The sequence below is a fragment of the Ammodytes marinus genome, assembly GCF_949987685.1.
Source record: "Ammodytes marinus genome assembly, chromosome: 10".
Classification (NCBI taxonomy): Eukaryota; Metazoa; Chordata; class Actinopteri; order Uranoscopiformes; family Ammodytidae; genus Ammodytes; species Ammodytes marinus.
In genome coordinates, this window is record NC_137214.1 from 9,105,350 (window position 1) to 9,127,698 (window position 22,349).

At 42.2% G+C, this 22,349-nt stretch overlaps 1 protein-coding gene across 2 annotated transcripts; it reads right to left on the minus strand.

Moving 5' to 3' along the window:
* Positions 1 to 257: 257 nt before the first annotated feature.
* kdm3b (lysine (K)-specific demethylase 3B) lies at positions 258 to 21,678 on the minus strand. 2 transcript variants are annotated; one of them, XM_080035342.1, is made up of 25 exons: positions 21,211 to 21,678; positions 14,373 to 14,534; positions 13,651 to 13,764; positions 13,134 to 13,239; positions 12,405 to 12,529; positions 11,883 to 11,942; positions 11,013 to 11,729; positions 9,392 to 10,523; positions 8,758 to 8,974; positions 8,400 to 8,614; positions 8,111 to 8,263; positions 7,831 to 7,938; positions 7,602 to 7,729; positions 7,203 to 7,506; positions 6,866 to 7,119; positions 6,120 to 6,392; positions 5,863 to 6,034; positions 5,636 to 5,726; positions 5,181 to 5,311; positions 4,913 to 5,032; positions 4,439 to 4,462; positions 2,421 to 2,560; positions 1,806 to 1,982; positions 1,571 to 1,705; positions 258 to 1,223 (listed from the first exon to the last, which is right to left on the minus strand). In XM_080035342.1, the coding sequence occupies exons 1-25, from the start codon at positions 21,415 to 21,417 to the stop codon at positions 1,143 to 1,145; spliced, it is 5,346 nt and encodes a 1,781-aa protein (XP_079891468.1). In that variant the 5' UTR covers positions 21,418 to 21,678; the 3' UTR covers positions 258 to 1,142. The 2 variants fall into 2 exon arrangements, with proteins under 2 accessions (XP_079891468.1, XP_079891469.1); XM_080035343.1 differs by lacking the exon at positions 4,439 to 4,462.
* Positions 21,679 to 22,349: the final 671 nt, after the last annotated feature.

A 22,349-nucleotide genomic window follows, 5' to 3' on the forward strand; every position in this document is an offset into this window, starting at 1 on the left:
GTTTGATAATTTTAACATATTAGAGATCCTTATTGGACTTTGTTAAATAATTAACAGATTAATTGACCATAAAAAATAAACATTATACCACATGGAGGGTTTATGGGGAAAAATGACCATTTAACAAACAATAGTTTTTGTAAACTTTATTGTGAAAAATCAAACAGACTGCTAAGATCAATATATATATATATATATATATATATATATATATATATATATATATATATATATATATATTGATACATTGTTAAGGGACAGTAGTTCTGTTCAGTTGCAACTGTGAATCTTGAACAAAGTTGTTGGAAGTCTGTAATTCATTCAGCCCATGGGACAAAGACAGGTGACCAAAAAAAGAAAAGAAAAATAACAGAAAAACAACGGCCCTCTCTGAAGCCCTCCTGATCATTACCTTGTGGTGTATAAAAAGAAAATACTTAGTAACTCTAAAAGTGAAATAACAAAACAAATTACAAAACTTTGGTCTGCTTCCCCTCACTGGCTGCTTCGCAAATTGACTCCAGCCCCAGAGGGCAGAAGCAATCAGCTGATTAAAAACTCCAACAACAAAACAAATCTACAAAAACAGGTTAACCTCGCTCCTATTGAAGAAAAAAATCATATCAACGTCATCATAATAGGAAAGTTAGCCCAGTACTCACATTTTGTCAGTCACTTATATGGAAGCTGAACCTCTGCTCCAAAGGCACGTCAGCTTTTTACCTCCCTTACTCTCACATCTTACATGTACAATGAAAACAACAGAACAAACACACTGACCTTAAATACATTGTTAATTAGAAAAAGAAAAGAAAAAATTGGAAAACAACTAAACAAGTTTGACTGTACTGTGTAACAGTGTTGAAGGACTTCCTTCATCAAAGCGCTGACTAGCCCCTCCTCGTTTAATCCCTCCCCAAATCAAATGTTCTCGTTCCCCAAATACCAAACCGTCACTGCCACTGCTCCCCCCAAAAAAACTACTCTATATTTGTACTCTGCACTATGCAGTCTTTACTTAAGTATGTAATGCATACTCGGTGTGTGTGCCTGTGTGTGTGTGTGTGTGTGTGTGTGTGTGTGTGTGTGTGGGGAGTGGTCTCAAAGGCTGGTTGTTTTGGGACAGCGTTGAGTGAGAGGACCTAAGGGCGTGCTAGTTTGGGCTCGTGGGCCTTGAGCGTCCCAACCGCGTCCTTCACTGCGTGATAGATGATGTTCTTCACCTGAGAACAAAGAGCAGGACAAGTGTGTTAAATAATGGCAGACATGGAGACAACCTCCAAACACAGAGCGATACATAGCAATGCCTCACACACTGACTGGGTGTTGTTTGAATTTTTCAACGATAGCAGTGTCAGTAGGAAAGGTTATCAATTCTTTACTTTAAGAAACATTACCATGCTTTTATGCAAAATAATCTTGTCCGGCTAACAAAAGAAGCAAAACCTCTCAGATGTTGTCTGAACATGAGACGCTGTACATGAGCTTAGTCAACAACAACAAAAAGATTTAGAAAAGAAGAGTACAAAGATTCAGTGATGGCTATCTGGTGAGAGAAAAGCCCACGGACCTGTAGCTTGTCTTCGTGGTTTGTATGAGTAGTGGACAGGTGTCTGAACTCCTGCGTCAGTCTGAAACAGTGCCTCACATGCTCAGGAGACACAAAGTCCTCCGCCACCTTGATACAGCTGTACAGGTTGTGCACCTGGGAGGAGGAGAGCAAGCATTAAGCAACTATGTCCACGAAAATGGATCAATAAATGGATATCTGTAACAAGTTGTATGAATATAACAACATGTCTGACCTGGTGTGGAGCTCCAGCAGGGATAAATACAGCATCTCCTAAGAACTGCACTATGGCCCAACCCTGGACACCGTACTCTTCATAGAGCCGGCGGCGGAGGGCCTGGTCCAGGTACCAGCTCTGGTCGTGAATGGGGTCGTGGTCCGGTGGATTCTCTTGACCCTGCTCCTCTCCCACCTGACGATCAAAGAAACACAGAAAAAGAAAAATGCATTAATTAATAGGAACCACTTGATTATCTTTGTCTGTTGGAACATATCAGCAGAAGATATTATTTATTATTCATTAAGTATATATTAATATTGAAAAATAAGATGTTATGGAGAGTTGAAGAGTAGTGTTTTATTTGTTTTGAACCATGAACGACATACATTTACACTAGTCTTAAAATAATGCTGGTGAGCCTACGTAAAGAGTTTTCAGCAAAGTAATGCTTTTAACAATGTCATTTTTCTCTACCTGCTGATATCATAACATAGGGAGTGCACTTTTCATTCAATCCATTCCATTTCGGTAAAGCTGAGGTTAGAATGTGTTACAAGCTGAGCCAATGACACTGCAGCTCGAGCGATCGCATGCTGTTTTTAAGACAGGAATCTCTACTGTGCTGCTGACCTTGCGGAGCAGCTCTCGGATCTTCTCTGCGTCCTTGGCAGCGTAGATGTGCCAGAGAGCGCCGGGCTTCTCCTTCTGCTCGTACACCCTCCTCTTGGTCATCTCATCCACATCGCCCTCCTCAATGGTGGTCATGACCTCTGGAGAAGCCAACGTAAACGACAGAGAACACACGTACAAGGCCACCCAAGGGTCATCAGCAGGGTCTCTAATGACAACACGACTTTACAGTAGACTTTCCTCTTCCATTGGCCTCCTGAATTAAGTTCTTGGATGTGATTCTTAATGCTTCGACATTACGTGAACACTGCCTTTTATTTATTCAAGTTCGATGACTGAATAAGTCCTGACAATGACTGGAACTCTTGAGACACGTCTGCATTTATCATCTTTAAAATCATATTTCTGTATGCAAGTGAATAAATGTAGTGTTTTACAAAAATGGACAGAGCAGTAGTTCTCAACTGGTTTGCAGCTGCATCATGTGTTACCATGAAAAAAAAACATCCCAATGAGCATACCTGTGTGTTGATAACCGTGATATAAGAAGAAGAGTGTCTCAACAAACAGCACTTGTGTTTCTAGTGCATTAAAGCATTGCAGATTAACGCACATATTACTGAACCGTTTCAAATTATTAAATGTTTAGGATGTGGCTAATGGTAAATGTGGATATTTTGGCTGAACCAGTTGAGAACCACTGTAGCAAATGAAAGGACTAGTTACACAATCACGTTTACTGACATCAAGTTCACATCCACAGCCTATAGTTGATCGTACAGAGCAGCTACTACTGTCTAAAATCACTCATCTCTCTTCAGTACACATTTATGAGTTATTCAGAAAGGTGCTACGTGAAAACTTTTCCCCAGTGTTTCCCTTTGCTCCCTTACCACGTGTTCGCATTTAGACAAAAGGGCAGTGACATAACCCATGTTAATAATTTGATTGTGTACTGGTAATCATAAGGATGTGATCACTCTGAAATGATTCCTTCACAGCCGTTAATTCAGTTGCCAGGATAAATCAGTTAATATGTGTTTATTTTAGTTGAGCACAGCAAGTCTATTGTCATATTGTTGGGTGAGTATCATTGTAAGGAATGACAGCAGGGGAATAGAGAAGCCAATTCTACATGCCCTTCTTTCAATTTTGTTCTCTTACAGTGTAAGGACCAGAGCACAGCTCACCTTAAGATAACAGGAGACTCCCAGTGGAGTTATTAGATTAAATCTTGGCTGAACTCATTGTCATATTCTCGAATGACTGAACCACAAATGATACACTTTTTTTACCCAACCCTGAAATCTACCCACATAAAGAAAGATTGTATAGCCCAGAGCAAAAATTTAATTGAATACGTTATTCATTTAAATGACTACGAGGAACTTTTTTCTTCAGATTAGCGCCCGTTATGGACAAAGGTGGTAGTGTTTCACGACACCAGTGCCTGCTGTCTAAAGATCTTTGCTGACGCGTGCCGACAGCGCGTGCCTTTGTTCAGGAAGAGACTGAAAGAGACCACAGGATGCGTCGCAATGAGGTAATGTTATTGTATGTGACTATTTCAGATTAATAATGGTCATATTACAATGGTGTAGCAAAGTGAATTTTGATAAATACCATTCTTGAACACAGGATGTTCCGGTCAGCCTGCAGTAAATCGTTTTGACTGAGGTGGCGGAGATTAGGACCCGAGCAAAGCCATCAATAAAAATTATATAAAAATAGCATTCTTTTCGCTGAAGTTCTTGTTTGTTGTTACAGGTCATTTGATCATCAGAATTGTTTTGACAGTTTCATAAACATCCAAAAGTTCCTTGTAGTCTCTTAAAGGTGTTAATAAAGGTTGCATTTACACAGAGATGTACATAACATGCCACAAAAGAAACAGATGGGTCACAGTGCTCTGGCCCCTACTTCACAGATAACAGAAGGATGGGGGGGAGTGAGGGAGGGGGGAGTTAGTTGGTAAGAAGGGCATGCTACTAAAGTGATACAACTGAAAGTCTACAGACCTTTGCGTCCATTGATTTCTGCCTCTGTAAATGAGAAATTTAGCCACATTGTAAATGAGTGAGACCCACTGAAGGGTCCTTTTCAGGGTCCTATCCAAGCCAATCAAGCCCGGAGCAACTCAAAACAGTTAAAGCATGGTGTTTGGGAAACAGCAGTGAAAATATTTCCTAAGATGGTTAGGGAGGGTTCCGTTAGATGAAGGATGAGTGAACAGTATCCAGTGATTGAACCGAGTTATTTATTTTACGTCCTACGTATATTCAACATAATGTGTTGGATACGATATGGGGGGATAACATTTTTTTTAAACTTTCTGCATCATACAATATTGTGTGTTTTAGGAAGTACGCAGTGCTTTTGATAACTTTTAAAATCTTAATTAATGGTGTACCGTACAAGAGTTGTGTAAAATTGTTTAGTAGATGTGTGTATGAATGAGAGAGAAAGAAGTGTGTGTGTTTGCATCCACTCACCTTGTTCCTGGTCATCCTCTGGCAGAGGGATGCCAACATAGACCATGACGTTGACAGCGTCGGACACATCAAGGTGGAGGTTAGTGGTTCCAACCTTCCGGTCTTCAGATGAGATTAAGCCTGAGGTACAGAGACACAGTGATGGACGGAGAGAGAGACGATAAAGAAGAGCGATATATAATGGAGGGAGAAGGGGAAAGGCATGAGACATCTAACCGAGGAGACAGGGAACTAAAGATGTTTGCCACACTCAGCAAAACCTTCTCACCATAGGCGTTGTACATCTTAGGTCCAAGGTCGGGACGCACAAAAAAGTTGGGCAGACGGGCTGCAAGGTTTAGCCGACCATCTCTCTTTGTGTACTCGGGCAAGGGGAGGTTTTCCATCAGATCCTCAAACCTGGGAAAATGACCGGAACATTTAAGAATAACAAAAGTAAGATCTGGGTAGAACATCTCAAGTACCTTTAATAAGCACAACAGACTAGAAATGTGGCAGGTGATTGAAAATGTGTAAGGTTTATTTTGGTGTGTAAAAATTGTATTAATCCTGTATGTGAATATAAATCATTCATATACTATAACCTCAAACAATAGACATTATTTTATAGAATTTGTTTCATACATATTTGTTAATGACCCTCACTGGGGTTGAAGCATAAGCTTCGGTTTGTGAGTAAATGCATTAGACACACAAGAAGCATCATATTTACGAGCTCCTCACCTTGTGGGCATCATGTCCCTGAAGTCTTCACCTGGGGGCCAATCCTTTAATTTTAACACCATGGGCTGGTTTTCGGCATCTTGCAGTCGCTCTGGCATGGAAAAAAAAAACATTAGCTGCCATTTTCAAAGAGAACCAAGTTCTTAACAGACAGTGTCATCCAGATAAAATAATCAATCTAAACAACACGCAAAAAAATTTGGGGAAAAATTAATCTGGGCACTCACTGGAGATGACCTCGAAGCCGTCCCAGAAGTCTCGCACCTTCACATCAGAGATGATAGCACAGTTTCTACAGTTAACCAGGTCTACATCCTGGTCTCCAAACTCTTTACTGAAGGCGTCCGGCCGCCACAAATCACCCTTCAGGCGTTTATCTATGGATGACACCAACACGGGCTGGACACAAAGGAGAACAGATTAAGACAGATGACAGAGCAACCGTTCAGGAGTCACATTTTTATGTATTGTGTAACTGTCTTACCTGTCCCTGTTTCCAGCACTCTCTGAAGATCTTCCAGTTGTTGCTATTGCTGGGATCCTGCAGGCAGAGGAGACGTCCGTCACAGAGCCAGGAGTGTGAGGTGTGCGGTTCCAGAACACTCAGGCCCATCACTCCGTCTTTGCGGCCGCCCAACACGCCCAGCTCTCCGCCCTCAGAGGCCCCGCTCCGACGGCCTTCTGCCTTCTTGGTCTCCACCACCGAGGCAATGATGTGATCCAGGAAGTTTGGGAGGCTGCTCTTCAGCTTGTCACTCTGACAGACAAAAGAGACATTTTGATTACCCAGCCATCAAATTGTACTTCGGGTTGAATCATATTAGGTAAAGGCTCAAGCTTAGTAATGTTTGAGTGATGACAATTTTATAGTGAAAAATGATGGTACTTTTCTTATCACTATTTCCTATACAGTAAAGGTGTGACGTGCCCACTTTGTATTTCTCTTTCTGCTGAAATACACCAAGATGTAGCTTTCGACACTATAAAACACTATTTCAATACAAAATCTATAAAGTGCTATTTGAACCGAGTATTTTAAATGTTTTGTTTCTACAGCCGATATACGTTTAGATCTTGTTTTTACAATGTTGCAAATGTTTTTAGGCACACTGAATTCCACAGCATAGGACAAGTTCAGTAACTGATCTTGCTGATAGGACTGTTAGCATACATGCGTACACTTTAAACACTTCATAAAACTACAAGCAATAAGAAAAGCTTTGTGCGTACCCCTGCTGAGGTAAAGACAGAGGGGAAGGGAACCCCACTCTCTCCTGGGCCCTGGGGGAGCTTGCCCGGTCCGGAGTTGAGCAGGTCCCGGAGACTGGAGCCCTCGGGTTTGGACTGGGCCATGCTGGAGCCTAGCAACAGGCTGTTAAATAGCTTAGGGCTGGAAGCAGAGGGCTTTGACAGGGCACTGAGTGAGTCCAGGCCGAAGGGAGGCCGGTTGTCTCTATTCATCATGGAGCGAAGTGAACCGGATTCTGGAAAAAGATGGTAAGAAGACGGTGATGTAACATTAATACTCAACATTACACTGAGTCAGCATATCGTCTTTCTTACGTACCCTTGGTGTCATCCTTGGCTTTCTGTGTGGCCAGGTCTGCCAGCCAGTGCAGAGCAGAGCTGTTGCCCTCTCCTGATGAGCGCGCCTCCTTGGCAGAGGTCTGGTTGAGGTTACAGGGGGAGGGTGTGCCGCTTGTGGAGTTACTGGTACTGCACACGGTCTCTCCTCCCCCACTGTCTGACGTCACTGCTGTTTGTGTGGATTCTGTTTTGATGGCTGACGTTTCCCCTTCTGATTTTATAGTGGTGGTTATACCAGAAGAAGAAGCTGCGAGGATGCCACCGCCACCACTGCTCGTCGTGGACTGCAGAGACAAGAACAACCAGCCATGAGAGCGGATCAGTTTAATACTTAACGAAAATACAGAACTATGGAAAAGAGGATGTGACCCGACAGTACCTGTGAAATCCCATTGTGGGGACCAGGGCGCACTAGAGGCTTGGAGTGTCTACTGGTACAGGGACAATTGGCCTTAATACCCCACTTGCCTCTGGCTGAATGCACCATGTCACCTATGTTGTAAAGAGCTAAAGGACAAAGGTAATCATATCAATCATTACAAGATAAATGCTGATGCTTGTGAGGTGGGGATTGAAGATTTATGATCAAATTAAAACATAAATGTTACCTGTCCCAGGTATAATCTGTGTTGGCATGAGGTTCTGTGGCTCGTGAGGTTGGCCTTTAGCACACTTCAACCAAGAAAAAACCTCATCCTCTGGACCTTCATCTACATCTGAGGGAAAGAACATATTGACACGTGGGTTTCAAACGCACTGAACCACAAAATAACTCACCAAGTCTAAAGCTTGTCAACACACATTTCTAAAATAGAACATGTTAGTTTAACACTGCCACACAGTAGTGAACTGGTAAAGTTGGCTCTTAATGTCATTCTAATGACTCACCCTCCCTTGGCCTGTTCCTGCGGAGCCGATAGCAATCCAGACACACTCCGAAGCCACACTTACGACACACCCAGTGGATGTTGAACAGGGTGGTCTCACACACGTCACACATTTCTCTCACGCCTCGCACAGCACGTTTCCACGCCACTTTCTCTGAAGGACAGGCCAATTAAACAGTATGTTATACTTGATAGACATTTCAGAGAGTTATGACAAATGTAGAAAAAGTGCACAAGACAAGATAAAAAAAAACTAAATTGCACAACAATAACAATGTATTTCTACTCACGGTGAGGCTCCACCATCATCATGGCCTCCTTCTCAGACATGACCAACTGACAGAACTGGTCTCCCACATTGGCCAGGATGTACTTTGACGTATCAAGGTCAAGGCCTTCTTGGACAGCTGGTGCCGGTAGCCACAGACCCATGGCCATGGAATCACTTTGCTGAGGGCTCAGGAAGCCTTCCACACGCAGTATGCCTTTACGAGTGAAAGCCAACCTGGTCACAGGCAAAAAAGGTACATTTCAGTGTAATCATTGTTTGAAATTACGGCTTCCCCTATTCTGACAAAACTACCACTATAGTATGATATCATTAATTACAAACAAGACTTTGAGCAACTTCAGAATGTAAACATGTACCTTCTAAAGTGAAAGAAACGGCAGGATACATTTGGGTCGTCGTCATCATCGCTGTCATCGTCTGTAGTTCGGTATTTACGGTAGCGCTCCAGACGGCACTCGCGGCACTTGTGCAGGTGAGGGGCCACATTGATACAGGAGCCGTCTTGGAGAAACGACTCCCCAGACTGCTTCAGACGACGCACTTTGCTCTGGTCTTTTAGTACAGACTGGCCCACTGAAAGGGGGTAAACGTAATGTTAATTTCATTGTTTAAGTTGTCACTTAAAACGATTATGGGTTTTCCTTGAAAAGGTGGAGTCAGCAATTCTGGAGAATGCCTGTCAAACTATTTTTTCTCAAAATCAGTGAATGTTTTCAATACCTCCCACTACCGGTGTGAGCTGAAAAAGATGGTGATTACACACAACCTAGGCTATTTGAACTGGTATGTAAACTGGTATGTAAACAAAGGGACCAACTGTAGCTAGCAACATACATTTCACAGCCTATGCAGTGTATTAACATATCTCAGTGCACACACACTACGTAGTGGTAGAGGATTGTGAGGACATTCCCTGATTTTGAAAAAAGGGAACTTGACAACAAGCGTTCTCCAGAATTGTGACTCCACCTTTAGGTGGACAAGACTTACCTTTGAAAGGCTTGTTACGTGGACGGCTCTTAGCGGCCCCTTGGACTTTAGCTTTCTGCAACATGGCCCCGTCCTTGGCAGGGTGTGGTGGTCCTCCTGCCACTTGGTCTTTCTCTGGGCCCTCCTCGTTGTCACTCAGGTCTGACAGGTCACTGTTGCTGCTAAAGTCAGAGTCCCGTTTAGACGATTGGCCCCTTTCCTCCAGGGTAAACTTCTGAGACTGGCTCTGGTCAAAAGACACAGGGGCCTCCTCCATTCCACCAGGGCCAGTGCTTCCAAACATGGTGCAGCCTGAGGTGGATGAAGGCATCTCCCCAACGTCCGGCTCCTCCTTTACCACAGTCCCTTCAGTCTGTGCCCTCTGTGAGGAGACCGGCGCTGGAGAGGAGGAAGAGCTGGGGGAAGCAGCTGCTGGGAAAGGGGAAGACAGAATACCCTTAGGAGGCTCTGCCATGGTGAACAGGTTAGGCTTGCTGTCTGAGCCAGGACCGAGGGTCTGTGGCTCAGCCCCGGTGAGGCCAGCAAAGGAGGTGTGGGAGGCTTTGTCCCCATATGCCAGAAATGGATTAGCAGGCTCCTTGGAGGCCTGCAGAAAAAGGTTCTGGTGGCTGTCTGAAGTGTTAAAACCAGATTGCAACCCTAAGCCCCCTGCAGAAGTTCCATTATTACTGCTCTTCTTAGAATTACTACTTTGAGCCCCTCTTCCTCCTGCAGAGGCCCCCATGCCCTGGAAGGCAGATGACGATTTGTTGAGAACACCATTCCCCGTGGGATGTGTCTCAGGCACTTTGGGCTGCTCAGTGGAGGTTGCAGGCTTGAAAAGGCTTGGGGGCTCTTTACTCAGGCTCTCAGACACTGCGGTGAAGTAATTGGTGTCCTTGGACTGGGTCTGACCAGCAGCAAGGCTTGGGCTAGAGCCAGAATTCTGGGTCATGCACTGGAAAAACAAGTTTTGGTCTTGCTTGGATTGAGTCTCGTTCTTTTCCCCACCAAATCCAAAGCCGAAGGACCTGGGATTGTCCTTGGAGGAGGACGTGGTGGTGGTAGGAGCTCCATTGTTCTGAGGGGTAACATCTCCAAATACAGGCGCGGTGGTGTGGGGCACCCGAAAACCAGATGCAGTTTTAGAGCCCTGGGAAACAAAAAACGTGGTAAAGTGAAATGATATCTATAACAAAATACAAAACTGTGATGTCAGGATCACAAAATTGGCCTGGAGAGACCAGCCTGATCTAGGGAGCTTAACATTTGTTTCTCTCCCGCAAATCAGTCTGGACTTTCTCCAATATCCGTGGGGAGGAGCCCGGTCAAAAATAGGCAGGGCTATTTCACGACCCACGTTCTGAGCTTAAGTTTGTTCCTTCTAGTGGAAGGCAGCTTCTTATTGGTTCAGGTAATCGTCAATCTAGCCTCCTGAGACAAGCCAAATGTCACAAGCCTATTTGTCGATCCATGTTGACATCAACGACTACATAAACCAATCAGGGGCTGCCTTCCACTAACTGACAGGGCCGGGCTCCTCCCCGCAGAGATTGGAGTAAATCGAATTTGATCTGAGGGAGAGAAACAAATGTGAATCATATAATGTTATTATCTATACTGATCAAATTATTTGCCTTACCTCAGTCTGGCTTCCCCAGGTGGGGGCCTTGGGACTAAAACCCACAGGAGCAGAAAGTGCCACACTAGGGCCGCTATCGTGCGACCACGAAATCGTGACCGGTCCCGGGGAAACAAGAGCAGCTGTTTTAGAATAAGCCGACTGGGAGGCCTCCTCTCGGTCCGGCTGGGGGGATGGGGAGGCCTTGGGGGCTGGCGCTCCGGCAACTAGGCTTGGCATCTGGCCTAGTGAGGGAAAAGATATGGTGGAGAAGGGAGAGGGGGCTGGCTTGAGGGGAGGTGGGGTGGGGGTGTGAGTAACGTTGCTAGTGGAGTCCGCAGCCCCTTGCGTGGAGAGCAAGCGGCCATTCTCTTTGACGTGGGCAGGATGAGGATGACGAGGAGGAGGAGGAGGAGCTGAGTTTGACTGGTCCATTTGGAGTGAGGCATTGGTGTTGGGGGACGACACTCTGCCCTGAGGAAAGGTTCCTTCTGAAGAGCTTCCGTTTTTGGTTGTGCTGCTGACTCTTTCGGCCAAGTCTCCGCCCCAGATCCCCATCCCTTCCACTGGAGTTTTGTTGGCATCGCCACAGTTTTGCCCGTCGGCTCCCGTTTCTCCTGCTCCTTTGAAACGTTTCAAGTTCAAGTCATCCCCATCTTCGGAGGCAGTCCTGCGTCTGCGTCCACTGTCCCCCTTCATTGTTTCACTGTCCTTCCTTCGCCGCCCATTCTTACCAAGCTAAAAAGGGGAGAAATGTTCATAAGTAATACTATTAATAAATGTTTTAAATGCCACAATTAAGCTGAACATACCACAGTATCTAAATATACAGCAAAGTGCAATCAATTAAACAGTATATTTGTATTTATATTTATAATATGACATCCTTACCTCCCCTTCTGCCAGCATGACATGTATCACACGAGGATCTACCATCTGAGTTTCTTCTCCCTACAGGGTGAAGAATAGGTCTTTTTAAGTGGCTTACACACCATGGCCAGACTATATTTAAGCAATAACATATACTGCATCTTTATCTTCCAAGCATATCCTCTCCACATGTTGCTTAGGGTTAATCACACTTCTGTCTTCACTGATATCCTATGCTGCTATTATAATTTTGAAAATTGGGGAGCACTAATCCACTTTCAGATGTACTTTGGCTAACATTGTATTCCATGTCTTAAATGTAGCAGAGATAATGGTAATAAGTTGTGATCTAAATAAAAAGAAGTGACGCAATTCAACTTACCCTGTGTAAAACTGACATGGGATGTAAATTCAATTATAATCGTTTCTTTATTTTTCCATTATCGATAGTATTATATAGTAGTCTAGGTATGTTGATGCCTAAATGTCTAATATTACCGGTATTTGCATTCAAATTCTACTTTTAACACAAGTGTTTCTCACCTTATCTAAGGTAATCTCCATAATGTGAGAGATAGGGTCGTGCTGTGAGACCAGTCCTAGGGCCCAGCACTCTTCAAACTCTGGCTGGTACACACGCACCCTGCGTCCTTGAATAGTGTATGAACCTGAAGGCAGGGACAGGGAGAGAAGCTGGAGTTACATTCTGGGAGATTTAAATGAAACACAGAGGATGGAGGATGGAAGGTGCACTAGATGTTATTTCAATGAGGGCAGATTAGTTTTGGTTTGAAATGTGAAAGCATCACCACAAATAGCTAAGCAGCAGCACCATCATGGCTGCACTCTGCTTCAATTTCCACAGTCCCTCTTTGACTGCGATACCTACTGCATTAGCCCGATTTTTTTCCTCTAATTTTTCATATTTCATGTTTCAGTTATGAATAAGTGACAATGTTCAATGTTGTTCAACAGACTGCCTTGATATGGACATTCTTTGTGCATATTTTTCAAAATCCTAGGCCAAGATCATACTACCCTTATATACACACCCATGAATCTGCCTTTCGTATGATTAAACATTGCATACGTATTATTCAAAAGCTGTAAAATTAGATGATTAATATAATTTTCTTTAAATGTGTTATTATATTTCAGAACACAATGACTTCCAGTCGGTTGCATACTTTCAATGCTCAAAATCATTGTTGAACTTCATTTGATGACAAAATATTCCAAGGTTGTTCATTTGAGAGGAAGGTTAAGTCTTACCCTTCCTGAAGATCTCCTGCAGTTCAAAGTCCGAACGCCAGCTGGAGATGGCAGCCTGCAGGGAGGCCTGCTCCACCAGCAAAGGGTGTCTTATGTCTTTATCAACCTGCACAAGGACACAAAACACAATGTTCTGATATAGCAATAATGTGGGACAAAAACACACGTTAAACTTTACACTGGAATATTTCAAGAAAGACCAACAGCACTTCAACAAATTGTTCTACTGATAATATTTCCTTGGTTTATCACATGCTGTCACAAATGGCTTGTTTGAAATGTTTGTTTATTATGTCAACACAAATTATTATAACTAATTTACAATTATATGAAACAGAAAATAGCAAGGAAATCACATTTGAGAATCAGAACTAGAAAATAGTTTAGGTCATGTCAAAAAGTAAGAGTAAAATAACTGATCTGTTGGTGAATTAACTGGCTTGCAAACTAAATCCGTTTTGCACGTAACACTGCTAAAGGTAATGACAGGTAAGAAAGGTAAGATAAAAGTTCCCACCTCAAATCTCTGGACAGTTTTGTTATCAGGCAGGAACTCAAAATTCCTTTTCCCAAAATACTCCACAGGAACCAAGGATCCTAGGCCCACTCTGTCCACCAGGGGGCGGAAGATCTGAGAGGAACAAGATGACAAGGTCATTCTCTGATCTTATGGAGAAGGACTTGAGAATTGCATTCAATTCAACAGCACAGTGGTGACAGGAAAATAACCTTTTTTAAATCTCAAAACTTCACAGGTTATTTCAATTTAAATTAAGCAATAAAGACTTTGTTTACACTGAAGTCTGTTTTATGACTTTAGTTTTTTTATATATTATTATATATAATTTACTGTTATATTATTATTATTATTACATATTGGATTCCTGTGTTTTGCTCATAATAACTGCATGAACAGATTAACTGACTTCAGCAATAGTTGCCCCAAGCTGCCCTCTTACTTGCCCCAGCAGCAAAGGCTTCAGGGTCAGGAAAAGGTATTTTTCCTGCATAACCGCATTTTAAAAAAGAGCATTGCATAGCATACAAGAACTTCCTAAAAAATGTTTTAATATAAATTGGGTATTGTTGCTTAAAATTTGTTTGTAATGGTCCAAACTTGGGAAGTAGCACTCATATTGAAAGCTTAAGTTACTCAATACTACAATGGCGGGCAGTAATAATTCAGGCTATTACTATAAACAGGTGTGACGTAGACCCGCTGTCCAACTGTTCACTCACCAGAGCAGGCGAGGCTGTGGCTGATGTTGGGGCTCCAGCAGTCCCAGTACCATCAGTCCGACTGGCCCAAACAATGGAGTCTTCCACCAACACTGCTTTCACCCCTGTGTCATACACCTGAACCCATGAACACCGCTGTGGATTCTCAAACTCCACAAATACCTGCAGACATGAAGAAAAAAACAGAGCATAACATTAGGATTTTTGGATACTTCTACTCTTTAATGTACTAACTAGACTATAACCTCAGGAACAGACTTACTTTCTGAACATCTGAAATTCAAGCTGCTATTAAAAAAAAGTCCAGTACAAGGAGCTAGTTTACATTTAATAGGTAACATACCACATTTTCTTTTGACAACAGCACTACAACATTTTAATTGTCAGTGCCGAAATCAACGCAGAACCTCTTAAAACATATTGTCAACTAGCAAAGCAATGGGGGACGCTTGCAGTGTAGGGGTAAGAGTGTCCCCACCATGAGGCCCAGTCCTCTGAAGCAGCAGACCCAGTTCAAATCCGACCTGTTGTCAACCCTCTCTGCCAAAAAGTATATCAAAAAAATAAAAATAAACTAGCAAAGCAATGCCTGTGTGTACCAGCAACCACCTCCTTTAATTTCATTACCGTGACAATACTTGTCTCCACTACTATTCAAATTGTGAAAGTATATTCATCCAGAAAAAGGTATACTTGCATGGGTCAATGGTACACTATGATTAAACATAACTTTGTCTTGTGCACATCTAATGTGAATCAGACTTCACGGAATCTTTCCTACTAGAACAAGAGTTGGGTTACATAGTTAATTCTCCATAGAACTGGGATATGACTAACCTACTCCCATAAGCAGTCCATCTGGCAGGTTCACAGGACTGCCTGTCAATCATTAGTGTACTAGCTACTTTGGCTTAAGAGAAAAAGTTGATGATTGATTGAAAATAGAAGATACAACCTTACTATGTCATACAAGTCTGTCGTTGTTGACTAAAACACATTCAATAATATTGATTAAATATTTATAACACTGTAGTAAAAGTATCTTTTTATATTAAATACATTTGTACAGAATCTATGAAAGCAATCAAAACCTTTACACAAGGCTGAAAAATGTGCAGCTAGTATGTACATTCTGACCTAGTATTCTAATTTGTTAAAACATGTGCTAATTTGAATTAAGAAGACAATTTGCACACATTAACAAAGCCCCAATTAGTCATGAATGGATTGGAATTAATCAGTGTATTACAAATATCTCAGACATATTTTTTTATTACCATTTATTTTTACGAGCCGAGGTACATTCGGAGTGCGTGATTGTCCTTTCTTATCAATTCCACTGACAGATAAACGCACGTTCACACGTGCGGGATGCCAAGAGCCACAACAAAGTTGTGTTTTGGCCATGGAGAAGCCCCTCTAGAGCAGTTTGAAAATAAGGTGCTTTCAGACCAACTCTAGCACTGTCATTCATTTGAATAATGCCAGTTTGTCTGTGCTAGGAGGTTTCCAACACAGGGGACCAAACAAAGTAGGTTGTACAAGTTGAACCTGGTCCACATTTAGCTGGAACACACAATGAATCACATAAATGCAAACACAAGTTCTTGGTAGATCACTTAGTAATGTGTTGTTTTAAGAGATGTTAAATCAGCTGATTAAGTATTTAAACCCCATTAGGTGTTACTCAAACTGGACTTCCAGGATTCTATTTCACGCCCCACCGTTACCTTTAAAAAGAAAATCGTGCAGTGTTTTCGGTCTGGAATGTGGCTCAAATGGTTTGCTCTACGACGGTAACCTAAATAATGTTTAGGAGACAGGTGCAAGCAATACTGTAGCAACTAAACCGGCGGATTTTTTAAGGAGGCGAGGAAATAGATACTAAAAGAAAAAAAGACGGAGTTACTTTACCCACATTTCTTGGTTATTTTAAGGGTAACAACCTCTTTACTGTGACAATATAACTGGTATGCACTATGACCGATTCATAATGGATGATCTAATTGAAAAATGGCCCTGTTAGACAAAATAAACTACTACTACCAAAAGTCACAAAGTGAATTGGACAACTGCTGGTCTCCCACTTGCCATGCATTGTGCCTTGAGATTAGTTCCATTAACTTTAATCAGACATACAGTAGACACTGTAGCATCTCCCATTAGCCCTGTAGTTGATAGTGGAGGTTGATTATTTTGTGGACTTGAGTGAAGTAAAACCTCACAGGCACACCTGCACTTCTGACTAGCCGTTTAATTTAACAGTGCAAGCTGTGACAAACAGACTGGTTATCTGTCCGTTTGACTTCCCCAAGTCGATGCTTCCAGTCTAATCCGACTTTAATGGAGTGTAATTGATTAACACCTTCTACGTAGCCGAGTAACCAGGCAGAAGTGAAGGAGGGGGGAGAAATTCAATTGAAGCTGGAACTTAAAGCGGCTACGAGTAACATTTAAATATCTTTTAAACAGCCTCATGTTTCCTCTGATAATCATAAATTACCTTTAACAGCAAATGAGACCATCAGTGCAAAGAAAGACGTTTTTAAATAGTTTTTATTACTGCTTTTGGTCTGGTCGCACACCCAGTCCGATTTTCGGTTCGCTCGTGCAGGCTCTATGGTCACATATCCATATTGGTCGCAGATTTCAGTGTGGCGCAGCAACGTGATTTGAGAAGCCTATCCCTCCAGGTGAGGGAAGGGGAGCGGGAGCCTTGTTTGAGACAGTTATTTGTCGTCATAATGACTGATAACGGGGCTGAACCATCAAAGAACAAAATTAAAATGCAATGAAGAAAAGCTAAAAGGGAGAGTGATATAGGCTACGGGCGGGACGAGGGCGTTGCCAAGCAACGTGTATACAATTTCACGAGAGCGAAACTAGACTGCAGTGTTTACTCCTAAATGAATGAGCGGTTGGTACTAACACACAGTTTGCTTTGCTTCACCATCATCAGATAACCATTATCTGAAATAGTCATTATTTACATCAACAACACAAACACATGACCTCATCGTGATCCATACTAACTGCCGTCTCTCGTTCATTCGCTTTCTGTGAGGACACATCTTTCAGCTCAGAGAGAGAGTAGTTAGGTGACACTGCTGCATCTACTCATTGCAATCAGGTGTGTGTGGCAGTGACTGGCATTAGTTGATGCAGTGTCAAAACCACTCTCACGGAGCCAAAAAGAGTACTCACACTTTCAACACACGGACATGCACTATATTGCGCCCTTCTCAGTTCACACTCGCACGCCTGTCACACGCTAGTAAACAACTATGCGACAGCGGGCGTCGTAAAAATACTACCGCTTTTGTCCAAAGGGGACGGCAACGTGCCATCTTACTCGTAGTGGCTTTAAATCTAGTTGGTACTTCTTTTTTCATTGTGGTTAAATTGCTAAAGCAGACAAGTGGATGTCGTCAAGCTAGCTGCTTAACCTCTGTGCTGATGTGCTCCTTCCTTTCAATGTGCAAGAAGATTATCTCACCTCTAAAGTCTATGCTTCCTTGAGAAGTACTTTTTAAAAGACAGGTTTCTCAAATGAAAAAACAACATATTTGGTATCTAATGACGCAGATAGTTCAGATTATATCAAATCACAAAATGAATCACAGGATGCCATTGGAAAAGCAGTAATTATTAGATATCACTGGACTTTTCCGTGGTTGCATAGCTTTAAATTAAGGATGTGTAATATTGATGAAATCAAATATTGTACACCATATGCCCATTGTGTTGAGGGTGTAGGGATATGTTCATGCTCAATACTCTTGGGTGACTCCTGTCATGATATGCATCTTTAAGCCAAACTAAATCTACCAGAACAAAAATCTAATCAATTGGCGCAGAGATGAAACAGAAAAGAGTTATTTTACCTGGAGCATGAATTGATTTTCTTTGGGGGGGGGGGGGGGGGGGAGAGTGACTGCACTCACTTTTGATCAAAGGTGAAGCTCCATCCCATTACCACAGAGTGTTCACATATCGCCTGCAGTGCATTCATGTCTTGCTTGGAGCATTTTTGCACTGTGTGTTATGGAAACAGCCAGACAATGGACGTGTTCCCAAACTGACAAGACATTTGCTATGAGCTGCTGTGAAGGACAGCTGGGACAGACTGAACTTACCAGGAACTCCAATTTCATTTTTTTCTATTAAAATCGTCTCACTTACATTACAACACAGTATCTCTTTGTTGATAGGGAGGACAAGTAGAAATAATGATCAAACTTGAGCTAAATTTTCCTTTTATTCAAACATTTAATAAACAGTGGACTGGACACGTCTTTGCCTCGACCTGTGCCACTGCATCTGTTAACCACAGTTCACATCTGGGGCAGGACACAAAAATTCCCTCGCTCACCTCATGAGATATCCATTTTCTTTTGCCCTTTACGGTTCACAGTTTAGTTTCAATGGGGAACATAAACAAGAAAAACTCTTAACATTGAATGGTACTGGTGAAATCATTGGATTTCCTTCATTAAAAATAATCTGACGTCTATGACCAAAACTATTCAGAAATGACATGCGGTGAAATTTACTTGAAAGTCTTGGGAGATCATGAGAAAGCAAAAATCTAGATTGAGACATAACTGTGGCATAACCTTAACATATTGATACATCTAGATCAGGGGTGTACAAACTACGGCCCGCTTTTTATTGGCCCGCGGTCGATTTTAAAAATATAATGTAATATGGCACTTTTAATTTTTAAATAATTTAAATGCACTCATATTACAGAGAAATATGTCCCATAAAAGAAAAAGAGCACCAAGCCCATCCCAGAGGGCCCTGCATAATATTTTATTTTAAATTAATATTATTATGGAAAATCCATGTGTCCTTCTCCAATAGCTTCTAATTCATCTGACACAGTGTCTCCATTTTTTTTCATACAATATTCTTCAGCTTTAGCCTCTTAATTTCCCTCTCAAAGTGCACCAGATTCATGCATTTCACTTAAAAAAGTTACAAAAAATCTCCCGGGGGGCATACCCCCGGCCCCCCTTGGAGGGGCGGGATCTCAGCTGGCTACTATTTTCACCCAGCTGGACATTGGATGCAAAAGCAGAAAACACTGGGTGTATCAATGGCATTTAACAAGAGGGGGAATGTATCTGTTTAATGTGCAAGTAAAGTGTTGCCGTGAAGAAGGATTACAATTTACGAAGACACTATGAAATTAAACATCAGAGCAGCTACATGTCCTGATAAATTTGTTATTTTTGCAAAGTGGCCCGGCCCTTCGTAGATTTTTCTGTATGTGGCCCTCAGTGAAAAAAGTTTGGACACCCCTGATCTAGATTGTCACCCAGCTGTATTCAAAACACAAGGGAAGCCTTACTGGCACCAATCTACACTGCCAACTGAATAAGCCTGACAAAAACACTGTCTTGAACTATTTTAGGACACGCTTTTGTAAATAGATCTCGTTAGTCTGGTTGTTGATCAAGCTCTTGTAACATCATAGATGAATTATTAACCCCTCAAGAGGTTGGTCCTCCTCCTCTCAGTGGGGTGGTGAGAATCTAAGAAATAATTGTAGGCCTGTGTCGGTCTTGTTTGTTATTTAAAAAAGACTTGGATGGGAATCGTATACCTAAATATGATTGTACTGAATATCTTGTCAAGGTTCTAAATAAGAAGCAGGGTCATTTCTCCCACAGGTGAAAACTTAATGGTCCCATCCCCATTCATATGATGGGTCTCTTTCTCCGGTAAATATCCACCGTGGTAAAGGCACACCTCCAATGAAGGAAAAACAGCCTTCAAAAGATTGAGGTGTACTTTCTTACTTGACATAATTAGAAAGAGAATCCAAGTAACAGTTTTGGTTGAGGTTAATAATGACCAACAAATAAAAAGGCACTTCTGCAACAACCAAAAAATAACACCACACTTCAGTTTCACTTGAAATATTTAGTTTCTCTCCATAAAATCACCATATCGGACTATAACGGTTATTTATTCATCACTCAACGAACTTTTTATCTATGTGTTTTAGAATTAAAATAACCTTAATGATTATAAATCACTGTATTATTAACTGAGCTTTAAAGGCCTTAAAATCCTTTAAAAGAGCAGCCCAAATCAAGTCAAACAGTTAATCAGACAAAACAAATTCCAAGTATTCTATAAAGTGTGCATTTTAGCTATAAAGCCTGTACTGTAATGTAGGTCAACTAACACCTCCCCCAAGATGTGTACACATATCACTCCAATGTCTGCACATTTAGCAGAATTGCATTTTGCAGACTAAATGTAGCTCGGGAAGATTCATTTGATAAGCCTTCAAGATAATAACATTACATGCTTTAAGTCTGTTAGTTAACAAATCTGGACCCCACAATGAAGTCGAAGAAATTCCTGGTTCACCCCCGTATGAACTTATAGGCCTTTAAACTGGACCTACGTTAGCTAACGATGGGAACTGACATGCTAATACGCGGGTGCTTGACAGTGACTTTTTTTTATTGCAATAAATAGTTTTGTTAGCTCTGACATATGACATGTCTGTGCTTGGCCTCAGCTCACTACGAGGTCACGACTAATATCCGTGGAACAGAATGTCATTCGTAAAAAAAGCTAAAAGGCGAACAAAGCAAAGGCCAAAAAATCCCCGGCCTCGAGTTTAGCTACACAGGCTGCGACTTGTAGCTCGCTAATGTAGAAACGAGCTAACGTTAAATGAAAATGAATGTACCAACATTGACGCTTAAAATAGGAGGATGAACATGTATATTCTTAATAGCTACCAAACGTTGTATAATTGTTTGGGGGCGTTTAAAGCTACGCAGTACGGCTTTCCTTGTATGTAAACACTGACCGTCAGCCCTGCAGCAGTGGATGTTGTTGTCGCCTCTCCTCCGCTAACCTCCGGAGCGGCCAGGCCGATGACGCTCACTGCCCGAACCGTGCCCCGTAGCCAGTCCCGGGCCCAGGCAGACTGCTCGGGCTCGGCTCCTTTTGGGGACCTGCCGTCGTCGAGGAGCAAAAGTAGACGCTTCCCTATTAATTCGAGAGAGTCCCCCATGGTTTGCTCGCTAGCTTCAGTGAGCCACCATGAACAGTGTTAACTTATCCGCTTGGAAGGTAACTCAAGAATAGGAAACCTAAGCAGAAAAATAATATCTGCCGCGACTTCGTTTGTTCAATGTTAGTGCACGAGAGAGTCCGCTTCAAACGTAGCACCCGGGGTTGGGGTGGGTGGGTGCATGCAGCGGCGGACTAAGTCACGCCAGGAACTCACACAGTCGAGATGTTATTGTCCTCGGTGCTGGTGCTAACGCGACTATCCTGCTCTATCCGCCATTGAGCCCTGCAACAATCAAACGCACTCCTCGTAGACGGGCAGCACTGCGGAGACGGTGCGTGAGACTGCGTGAAACAGCGACCTCTAGCGACAGACCGGGAAATCGGGACGGGTGGAGACATATTACATGTTGGGCCCGGTTGCGCCATTAGTTATCAGCATTTTCCCGCAGTGTTAAAGTACAAGTGGACAAAAATAAAATAAATCACTTGCGGGGTTGGGGGGAAGGGGTTAATGCCAATAGTGATATTTACTAGTTACAAAATCTGAATAGGACATCATCTACAAGCTAAATTGATCCCTCACGTTGCAGATATTTTTATTGCATTTCATTTTTGGAAAATATATTTCTGGTATCTCTATATATGGCATCACGCATAGTGAAAATACATTTTTTTTAAAATGCACATGCAATTCTACAAAAAAAATGAACATAAACAAAGATACAAATGACAACAAAAAAGTGCATACACATAGGCTAGATAATGACACACGACTGTTGACAATTCTTTTCATTTTTAAAAGCATTAATATTAAATGAATATTTTTGAATCATTATTTATATAACAGTAGTGGTGGAACCATAGATAGTATATACAGTAAAGGGTGGAACTAGTATTGTTGTTGATTGTGACCACTAGGAGGTGCTACAT